Source organism: Pecten maximus, chromosome 5 (assembly GCF_902652985.1).
Source record: "Pecten maximus chromosome 5, xPecMax1.1, whole genome shotgun sequence".
NCBI classification, from domain to species: domain Eukaryota; kingdom Metazoa; phylum Mollusca; class Bivalvia; order Pectinida; family Pectinidae; genus Pecten; species Pecten maximus.
In genome coordinates, this window is record NC_047019.1 from 9,064,910 (window position 1) to 9,076,736 (window position 11,827).

Consider the following 11,827-nt stretch of genomic DNA (forward strand, 5'->3'; position numbering starts at 1 on the left):
GTCATCCCATGCTGATAATTTGAACCAAGTTAGAATGAATTCCAATAGATATCCAACAAATAATAGTCAAAAATGTGATTTCCCTATATAAACTATAGTAAAGTTTACCCCCTCCCCAGGGGCAAACGTGAGACCCCAGAGTCATGAAATTCACAATTTTGGTAAAGCACCTTAAGACCCTTCCATCTATGAAAAGTATTTGATTCTACCATATCTGAGAGTAGAGAAGAAGATTTTTGAAATTTTAGTCAATTTGACCCTTTTTGGCCCCGCCCCTCAGGCCCCTGGGGGTTGGGGACCATATAATTCACAATTTTGGTTCACCCTCAGCCATGGAAGCTTCCTGTAAAATTTCATTGAATTTAGTTCAGCAGTTTTTAAGAAGAAGTTGAAAATGTAAATTGTTTCCGACGCACGACGGACGACGCACGACGCACGACGCCGGACAAAAGGCGATTGCAATAGGTCAACTGAGACTTCGTCTCAGGTGACCTAATAAAACTTACATACAGTACGTACATTCGTAGAGGACTTTGCATATCATATAAATATCAAATATTTTACACAAAAAAACATTTTTCAATACCAAAAATTACATTATTGTAAAATTGTAAAACGGCCATCATTAAGTTTGTTTGGGAAATAAAATCTGACTTGTGTATTATAATACAATTTATCTGTGCAATTGAGAAACATTCTGGGACCGGTTAAGCATTTATTTATTTTTCTTAGCAAGATATATGATTAAATCGAGAAATAAACCCTATAATAAGCATTCCATATACCAAAAGCTAGTGTTGTGCGGCGGATTTGTCCGCTCAACACTCAGATTGTCAATTATCTCAGAGTCTTGTGATTGTTCATTTGTGTCGAAAATAAAAGACATTTTACAAATGTACAATCTGTCCAACTTTGCATATCATATAAATATCAAATATTTTACAAAAAAAAAAAAAAAACATTTTTCAATACCAAAAATTAAATTATTGTAAAATTTAATTGTTGATCGTTAAAAACATACCAGTAGGGTTTCAGCTGTATTTGGTTAATTCAATAGAAAAAAATCCATGTCATGTTTAACTTTTCAAGATCCGGCCGGATATTTCGGCCATGGCCGTGAAAACGTCATCAAGACCATCCAATAAAACATCAGTGCCCGGTATAGATTTACGTCACCGCCATCAAATAAAAAAAAAAACTGTGAAGCATGCACCCACGGGAATTGAAGACGGCAGATGTTTTGGGCGAAAATAACTTATACACACTTGACAGTTAATAAAAAAAAAAGAAATGAAAAATATTGACCTTTTATGGTATTTTTTAAATGCTGCATGGCTAAGATATTTGATACGGATGATAAGAAATGTACATAATAGATTCTTTAAAGTCTTAGCTCCCTACTCTCTCTATATATTTATTGACTTATTTAAAAGATATTTTGACTTTCGCTGTTTTTTTTTTATTGATTTTTTTTATTTATTTTATTTTTTTATTGATTATTTTTTTTTATCTTTTTTTTTTGTAAAGAAAAACATACGATTCCCAAACAATGATCAACGTTATCGTTTCGAAAACAAAACGATAGTCAGTTCCAATGTCAGATAGCCGTAGTTATTATTATTATTTTAGATCATCACGCACGGCTATCATTAATATTTTTTGCGAAATAAAATCTGACCTATGTATCATACAATTTATCTGTGTAATTAAGAAACTTTCTGGGACCGGTAATTGTACAGACTGTCCAAGCATTGTCGTATAAGAAAATGGTTAAAACAAAAATAATTCAATCTCTACACTTCACATTGGCAGACTAATTAATTACCTCATAACTGTTTCAATACTTGACTATTTTATCCTTATAAGCACTCATTCGGGTGACTAAACGTTTCCTTTTCACATTTAAACACTTGTTCAGTTTCTACATTGGAGTTACTTCCCTTGATACATTATACATTGTCACAGAATCGCAGTCTTGGTGTCGTTGAAAGCTTATTGATGACACTTTTTCGTCATAAATACCGGGTAATAATTATTTCCCAGTTTATAATATGTGTACCATTCGCACCATGTATGTAAATACATTGCGACCCAGGTATTCATGACATCTTATAGACGACTTCCACAATGATCATGTCAGGGTATCGGGCGGACCATCACTGCGCCATTGAAACGTTCTTATAAGCTGCGGGTATTTCTGGCTAGGCGATTGGGTGCCGTAGATCGTGAGTTCGAGGCCCGGTCAGAGCAGGAGTCATAAAGTTGTCTTCCTTCGTCATTTGTGTCACTGTGTTATATATCTAATTATTAGCACAATGTATCATATCCACTATGTTTTTGGAGATCCGTAAAGATTTGAATTTCTTGTCTTAGTTATACTGTGATGAATATATATAGATCTACACAAATAGTTCTTTTTTTAATGATACCACATTTAGTCAAGTAGTCGGTCTCTGGTCCACTTAATGCAAGGTAAAACCATCACTTAAATACTCAGTCATGTCAAATCTCGATATTCAAATAGTCCAAATATCAAGTCACCCCTAATCCGATAGTCCGAATATTCGGTCACCTCTAATCCGATAGTCAGTCACCCCTTATCCGATAGTCCAAATATCAAGTTACCCCTAATCCGATTGTCCTAATATCTAGTCACCACTTATTAGCTTGTCCCAATATCTAGTCACAATTAATACGGTTGTCTTTCTACAAAAAAAGTATTTTGTCGCCACAAGTCATGTTGCCCCAATATCCACTCTACCGATCAAGGTGGTCGGCTGGTACAGTGGTAACGCGTCTTCTCTCATCTTGAAAAGGTATCTGGTCACCTGCCCGACCACGTGGGTTTTATCCGGGTACCCATCGTGGTCTTTTTGCGAGAGTAATTAATATAAGTAGGTATGACTTGTTTCGGAAATGTTATAACAATTCATACTTTTATCCGAAAAAAAATGGTTTATATATATGATGAAAAGTAACATAGTACATTAGGACGATCGGAATGTACATAGAAGATTTTAGAACTTAATGATGTTGACAATGAATTGAGCATTATGACGTCACAGTAAATGAAACATTATGACGTCACACTCATTGTTCTGATTGCATTTTGGGATCGCGCAACTCTAGCCTAGCTACGAGCTTTGATGTACACGTATTTCCTACCTCCTTCTTGTATATAGATAAACATGGGCTGTACGTTTACGAAAGTAAGAGATTCGCGGTCACGTGACGAAGACGAGAAATTGTCGGAAATTATCAGCAAGAATTCAAGTTTTACGGACTCCAAAAAGGATCTTGAGTGTCACACTTCACCGGCTACGAGGGACATTGTAGAAAAATGCCAGCAAGCTCTGTCTGTGGCAAATACGACAGACGATGACGTAATTAGTCTACGGATTGACCAATCAAGTTACATGGACGAATATACGGAATATACGGATGCACAGAGTACCGAAAGAGAAATGGATATCACATACTATCGAGAGGATTCATCGGACTTGAGATGCGATACAGCTAGCAACGATTCTTCGTCATCAACAGGGAAAAGTCGGGTTTCTTCTAACCTCTCATCACGAATATCCAACTTTTTCCGGAAGGCAAAGCCAAGCAATCTAACCAGCCAAGACGAAATGTCAAGAGACAGCGACACTGGGACAGGATATGGATATGAAGGTGACATGTCATCAAGTGGATGGGAAAGATCGCCAACTCCTACACGCCAGGACATGAAGGAATCTATACTCCAAAACACAAACAGCAGATTGTCCGATTTATCACAAATGGTGGAGTCCAGGAGAGGGATTCATGAGTATCAGGCTCTGACACTCATTCACGAAGTTTTGGAAAAAAATCAAATGCCAGAACTAGAAATAGAAGACGACGGCAGGTCATCTTCGACCACAAGCAGTGAAGATTCTATGTTGCCTTCTCAGCTCAACTTCCGGGTTCTAGCCAGACCCAATGCCGCAAGAGAAACTGGGACCATGGCCCCAACCGCTCCAGCTCCAGACACACCAGAAAAAGCACGCAATGTTGTAGAATTTGAAGCGGAATTCCAGAACCTGCTTGACAGACATGTAGTAGCGACCAGGGATTACCGGAACAGGCAACTTCTTCAAGGGGTAAGCAGCATTAAAATCTTATAATGGGTTGGACCGGAAGTAACCGGAAGTTACATTATAGAAAGTCATAAGAATGGATGTACACTTGTACTTTATGTATAAAATGTAATATTGTAATATTGATTGTCTTCAGGGAGCACGTGGTCCCCGTCTGCCGTCCTTCAGCCTCCAGTTTCAGGATGTGAGAAGCGACCCGAGATCCGACACCACCAGGGAAAACGGATGCAGGTACAGCAAATACTTTTCCAACTCTGTGACACGCCCTCAACTGACCGTACAAGGACTCTCCTCAACAGACGACCGACTCATGCAGTGGATGGTCAGTCAGCAGAGGAGGGACTCCCAGCGGCAATAAAGTGGAGGTGAGCTTCACGTTTTGTTAATATATGGTAATTATGTTTAAATCAAAAGAGACTCCGAGGGATATTTTGTTTTGATATATCGAAAGAGTATCGGTACGTGTGGTAAATAAATTAACAATCTGACGTTGTACATCGGTATACTTGTAAATTCGCTGTTCATTATTGTAACTGGGTGGACTATAGAACTGCCATACTAAAACACACATTAAAGTTTAAATTTCGGTGTTACTTAATGTATTTCAGATGGATCAAAGAGATGTCCTAGAAAAGTTCAATGACGTCATAATGATGACTGAGGCAAGACTTTTCCGGGAGCAGTATTTGAAATCTTCTCATGAAGTGAACAATTTTGAAAACGCCTACAATGGATTAAGATACAGTAGCACATGTTCATTAACATATAATCATCACCATGTGATTAACATATTTTGTGGAAGATAGTATATATGTATTCAAAGAAACCACGTGCCAATGCTGGTATATGTGTATTCGTCAAAATAGACCAGTTTATACTGGGAATGACAGTTTGAGGGATGGTCACGCTCTAAGTGAGAGGAAGATAGACTTACTCCCCTAAACCAGCTCGTAATTATAAGCTCGCCCTTGAAAATATTCGCGGGTACACTTGTCGCTTAGATCAATAAAAATTGAACTGATCGGTGCAGAGATTACAGAATTGTAAGAAATTTAGATTTATTATCCTTTTTCCAGGTGACCCCTCTCGGGCTTAATATATATGCAAGGAGAAAGAACTCTTATAAGCTTGTACGGCTCGATAACAATAAAATGTTGCACACACTTTTTTGAAATAGTAATTACTTTTTCATTTATGGATTACACAAACTAATTAGATGTATTTTGATGTTAATGTCACCATCCATATATTATCCATTCATTAATTTGAGGATATCTTTATTTGGCATTCGGTGATTAAAATCGATTTGGAAGCTGTGGACTGACGCCGTCATTTTCATCAGCTGATGAGCTAATTATTGATTTTAGTTCTCATAAGCAGCATAAACATAATGTTTGAAGAGATTTCCTTTTCATTCCCAAAAATATATTAATTTAAAATTACCACCAGTCTTTCCTTGATTACGGAATCAATATTTATCTCTTAGATGTGTTAAAATATAATTGAGGAGCAGCTAGATTATAATATATAACATAGATTCCTTTGAAAATAACCGTATGGCAAATTGAAGAACCATGCCCCTTTAATGTATTTGGCAACGATTCCCTGGTGGTAAAATTGACATCTCGAACTTCATGTATGATATATATATAGGTTACATACCGGAGTGGTTGTTGTATACGGCAGTTCCTTCACTCGGGTTAGTTATTTTTCCAAAGTTACGCAAACATTTTATTAAGCTACATTGTATTTTGAATATCAAATGTTCTAATTGCCATGAACAACAGCTCCTTTGCTCATATAGAGTACGAATTATACTTTAAAAATAATTTGATAACACGATAAAAATCCAACTTCAGTTCTAGCTATCATCTTTTTATTTTATCATTTTTTTTTTTCATTTTTTTTTTTAACTTTTATTATCATTAAAGTGACGGCAGTATGATAGAAGATATAGATTGGTCGGTCAATTAATCAATATCATGTTAATATTCATAATCTACACGGATTTTGTGTTGATATTTTATTTTAAATTTTCATGTTCAAACAATAACGATAAACACACACACCAATTTAAGAAAACATGAACTTTCTTTATTTACAAAAGGCCATGCACCGTGGTAATTTTAAACCAGGGGAGCAAATATTGATCTTTGCGTGAGAAGTTTTACGTCTTTTCCCCACAAGTTTATTACGATACTATCATAAAAAATGACGTAACAATCAATACACGATCACAAGCAAGTATAACAATGCATTACCAAAAGACGGAATATATGTATCCACAAATAATATATACATATATTATACAAGTCCCTGTGTTTCTGACAGTACTTGAAATACTTGGCTTACCTCAGCTTACTATATTTAGTATAATTCAATCACCGTCATAGCTGAAATAAATCACAATTTAAGCAAGTAACAAAAATATTCTTTCAGAGATTATCACAGGGATACGTCTCCAATCGATGTAATCTACCATCGGAAGAAAAGACATCAAATATGGCCGCTCCATTCTCGCGTGCTAATCACTCTTGCCAGCGTTTACAGTCGTTTAAATGATCGTCCATTTCTTCAGTGAGTTACTTTGAAGATATCGTATATGCAGTTTCATTTAAACGATTGCATTATGGAACGCTGGCACGCGACTCCTTCGCCATTTAAGGACACCTGCTCATGATCGATCTCTGTACATACTAACCTCCAACACAGAAGAGCTATGGAATCAGTTTCATAGTAAATTCATAGACACCGTCACATTCATATCGAATATGTACTTGAAGTTTAATTGAAAATCAAAATCTGTATTTATAAAATTATTCTGATTATTGTTAAACAATGTCTAAATTTAAGATATTGTTTTCAAGATCCAATCCGGGTTCCACCGAGATACACCTGTCACGTGATAAAAGGCATATTTGCAACAATGTCCAGAATTTCCCGCTGTATGTCGGATAAGAGAATATCTCTTTTGTGTGGAAGGTGTCGAATTCCATTCCTTTTCTTCAGAATTTCCAAACGAAGATGGTTTGTAAATGTTTGAGAACGGAAACGGTTCATATAAACAGTTTATAAAACCACCAATAGCCGATTGAAAGGTTGTTTCAAAATCTCAGCTGAAAGTTTAGAGACCTCCACTGTCTCACCCTCTCACAGTACTGTGTCTGGAAATAAGGTAGCAAAGATCGGCCATTTTGACAGAAATGACGTAATTGTGGTACCATAACAACAATCAGATTATACACTTCCGGCAAAACAGTTGTATAGACATACGAAACACACAATTGTCAGGAAAGGGAATTGTCCTATTTGTTCAATGAAGTCGTTGAATGATCGTGATTAAATGAAGTAATTACTGTATCCACATATTAGTTCATATTTTGATGAGATTTGGAACACAATCGCGTGACAGCTGCAAAGTCACGTGTCCGGGAGACTTGTGATTTCGTGCATTCCAAGGGAGCCATATTCCGGAAGGGAAACAACGGTGTCGTCATCATCGCTCGTGTGTGCGGAATGATAGTTCACCTATAAAAAAACATAAAAAAAAATATTCACGTTAAATTCACTGAATATCAATAATGTATTGTTTATAACGATATTGAAAATAAGCGTTTCGATTTTGTATTTATTTTCAAAATATCGGTATTTCTCCGACTCTAGGAATTTATTTCAATTAAGAATTTAAATGATATCGATTTCTTTTTTACAACAGTTCTTAAAATCTAAAATATCTGAGTCACTATGTATGGTAAGTTTGCCAACCGTTGAGGCGCTTTGCATGTTAATTTCATCAATCATTTAGTCATTATGCATGTTAATTTCATCAATCGTTGAGTCATTATGCGTATTAATTTCATCAATTGTTTATTTGTATATGTGTGTTAAGTTCACCAATCTTCGAGTCACTATGTAATGTTAATTTCATCAATCGTTTAGTCACTATGATAAACGCTAAACGCTAACCCTAACCCTAATTTGAGTCAGTATGCGTATAAATTTCAAAAATCATTGAATCATTATGCATGTTAATTTCGTCAATCGTTGAGTCACCATGCGTGTTTATTTCATCAATCGTTGAGTCACCATGCGTGTTTATTTCGTCAATCGTTGAGTCACCATGCGTGTTTATTTCGTCAATCGTTGAGTCACCATGCGTGTTTATTTCATCAATCGTTGAGTCACCATGCGTGTTTATTTCGTCAATCGTTGAGTCACCATGCGTGTTTATTTCGTCAATCGTTGAGTCACCATGCGTGTTTATTTCGTCAATCGTTGAGTCACCATGCGTGTTAATTTCGTCAATCGTTGAGTCACCATGCGTGTTTATTTCATCAATCGCTGAATCAGTATCATATACAATGTACATAACTTATCATAACATTCTGAAGTTTCTTCATTGTTTTTTATTTTGGTAAACATCTCAGAAACATTTTCTTTCTTCTTGTAAAATTAAATAAGAATCCATAATGTATAGCAACACATAGACACTATTCCAATCGTGTCAAATCAGAAAGAAAGTCTTAATAAAACCTTACAGTTTTGACATCTTTTTGAAATATTTTGTATGTTTTGCCTTTTTGACATTTGATATGACAAAGTGCATAACTTTTTACACATTTAGAATTCCAATACAATTTAATGTTATCAAATAAAAATCTAACCATTTAGTAGTCCCTTTAACTGTTCTCATCGGAACTGATCTATATGAAATCTTCAAACTTGGTGTTTAAAACCCACTATCTACATTGCATACTGGACAAGTTGTTCTTTTCGATGGTTCTAATTTTCGCATATTTGCATTTTCGGCCTTTTTGGAAATACTGAAATTTACAATAATACATTAATTCTCTTTTAATATCTTGGTTTCTATTAATTAAGATATTATTCCATCCTCGAAAATATCGAGAGAGAAAGAATTCCGCGAAAAGTATGTTCACGGAAACTTATCATAGTTACTATTCCATGACCGCCAAAAGAAGGCGTTGTTGTCATCATTATCAAGTATATTACCTGAAAAATATCACCTTAAGGCGATGTTTTACAGAAGATATCGCCCATGACAAATTTCAGTTCCAGTTAAACTATAACAGTAGCTGCATATTTCACTGTAAATATACTCAAATTATTATTTACTTAATTTATTCGACTAAGTGACCGTTTCTTAGCAAAACATTCGTGTGAACAAGTACATCTATGTGGGTTTTTTATATCCTACCTATGTCACGCTTAAAGTCTACACATTTTTGATATTAATATTGAGATTGGTTCATTTATTACGTATATCATTAACAGTTTATAATAAACCTCTAATCTATGACATATGAATAAGAAAACTATAAAGTTCATGAGTGACCCGATGAAGGATTTAGGATTGTGCTTTTGTGGACAATGGATAAGGGATGTGTATTGGATGTGTAGCTAGAATGTGCAATGAATTTGCTTTTCTTTCTTTATAAACATTATAAGTATACTGTGTCGCTATCACAATCTTTGTAATATATATTTGTAGAGAGGGCTTTTATAAGTTGTATATTGTCCAATTGTGTCTAAACAATAAAATACATTTACGTTCAAATCAAATCAAAATCATTATGATTCTTTTATCAATTTATCAAGAAATAAATTCCTGTTCAATTTTGCATTAAGAATAAGTATGTTAAATGCTGTAATTACAAATGAATATCATTTACTGTTATCAATTTAACCCAGTAACGTGCAATCAACAACACAAATTGTAACCAAAAATATAATCTCATGTCAAAACCTCCTCTGTTCTCTGGGAAAATGCACATGTTGATAGAAAGATGTTCATTTTATGGATGACTTGATTAATAAATATGCAGAATGTCCGTTTTGTTGTCGTATGACGTATTTTAAAATGAAAGATACCAAACTCAATAGCTATCTTACAATAGTTTCAACATGAATCAGTTATTAGCTGGGGTGTTTTTTACGTTTATACAGGGGAAACATTGTGTATTTCTATCTTGACTGTAGATAAAAGAACTTTTTGTATATAAATGTGTAACAAAACTGTGTGGTGTACAATTATTGAGTTCCATTTAAACTTTGAATGTTTGTGAAACATGTCAATAGTACCGTTTTCTTTAAAAGCATAGGGTGTATGATATTCCTCACAAAAATATTAATTTCTAGTTTGTTCTTAATTGATATATACCTTCATTGTATATAATGCGTTATGAAATAACTTTATTAATCTTAAACAGCATATTCATTTTATAGCTTTTTGTATGTTGAAAATCACTATTTATGTGCATTGGTAAGATAAAAATGAGTTATCAGAAAACAATTTCCATTATCTCCTTAATTATAGCATGACAGTGCAAACAAAATAATTATATATTCATTAATTTTCTTGAGAGATATTTCCCTGGAAACTTGACATATAATTTTCACGTGAATATCGCAGATCCTATATTTAAACAGATTGTGCAAAAAACATGACAATACAGTATAAGTTGCATTATGCATTTAAAATAACATCGTATAGCTGATGCTGATTAGGTTGGTTTTTTTTTTTTTTTTTTTTTTTAATCTAGTATGTGAGATGTTAAAAGTAAGAGATAGGAAAGCTATGAATCGCAAACGCAAAGTCTAAACAAAACTCCCGACATTCTCTAAAAAAAATACTGTTTTAAAGCATAACTGTATAACCAGGAAGGAAAGATCAAAGGGTTAACAGGCCTATCCTAGAACAAATTGTTTTGCCTGAGAACGGATGTAAAAGTAACGCCTAAAGGATGGAAGGTAAGACGGACGAATTTCAGGGCGATCGCTATTAACCAACACTAGAGTGACGTGCATTATATACATTGTACATGTCAAAATCGCTGATGAATCGTGAACAAAAGTATTTAAACAGAACTTACCTGTGGCGGGGTACAGTTTTTTGGCATATCCCATGGGAAATGTGGTTTCCTTTGAAGCATTACAAGATTGTCGTGGATACTCTTTGGGATGACGTTTTCCTGGTCAATATTATCCGCACCGGGTACAATCTTCCTGTGGAAACTTCCGGGTGAATGGTCATGGTCAACAATCATATCTTGCAGTTGTTTTATATAATCTATTGCTACTCTAAGTGTCTTCACCTTTGACAACCGTTTCTGTTTCGTATGAGATGGAACATGTTTTCTTAGCCGTAGAAATGCTGTGTTAACAGCCTGAACGCGCCTTCTCTCACGTGCATTGCGCCGTTCGACGACTTGTGGTGGTTTTTGGCTATGTGGAACATGCCGATATGCCGATTTTCCCCCACCTGATTTTTTACTACTTCTTTCTTTCACTGTCATGACGGTTTGACGTGAGATTTCAGCCGAACGGGTGTCTGCTCCTGAAGCGGGGTAAAAATTACCACCTGCCTGCTGCCGATGCTGGCTTATCGGAGGGAAACGGTACTGGCAGCCTGTTGTCATTTCTATGTAGATCGAAAGTACAGAGCGTCAACGATTAGCATTTACCTCTGGAATGTCCGCACGCGATCCACGACAATAAAGACCAACCGGAGATTAGCCCTTGCAATATTAATGATGCAGCTAACACACTGTTCGGATACCGCAATCGGAATAAAAATTTCGGATACCACAGAAATTATAGAAATTGAACTGTGATGTCATCATAGGAATTTAAACACGTGCTGCATACTAGTTTAGAAAATATCTCAAAATGTTGTATATAATTTA

At 35.2% G+C, this 11,827-nt stretch overlaps 2 protein-coding genes across 2 annotated transcripts; one reads left to right on the plus strand and one right to left on the minus strand.

Annotated features, from left to right (window-relative positions):
- The first annotated feature begins 3,188 nt into the window (after positions 1-3,188).
- On the plus strand, positions 3,189-5,133 carry LOC117326750. The gene is made up of 3 exons (XM_033883472.1): positions 3,189-4,124; positions 4,258-4,486; positions 4,730-5,133. The coding sequence occupies exons 1-2, from the start codon at positions 3,189-3,191 to the stop codon at positions 4,477-4,479; spliced, it is 1,158 nt and encodes a 385-aa protein (XP_033739363.1). The 3' UTR covers positions 4,480-4,486; positions 4,730-5,133.
- A 1,129-nt stretch (positions 5,134-6,262) lies between these two features.
- On the minus strand, positions 6,263-11,560 carry LOC117327057 (achaete-scute homolog 1-like). Its single transcript, XM_033883886.1, has 2 exons — positions 11,015-11,560; positions 6,263-7,649 (listed from the first exon to the last, which is right to left on the minus strand). Exons 1-2 carry the CDS (start codon positions 11,558-11,560, stop codon positions 7,542-7,544), a joined length of 654 nt encoding a protein of 217 aa, XP_033739777.1. The 3' UTR covers positions 6,263-7,541.
- Between the last annotated feature and the right edge of the window lie 267 nt (positions 11,561-11,827).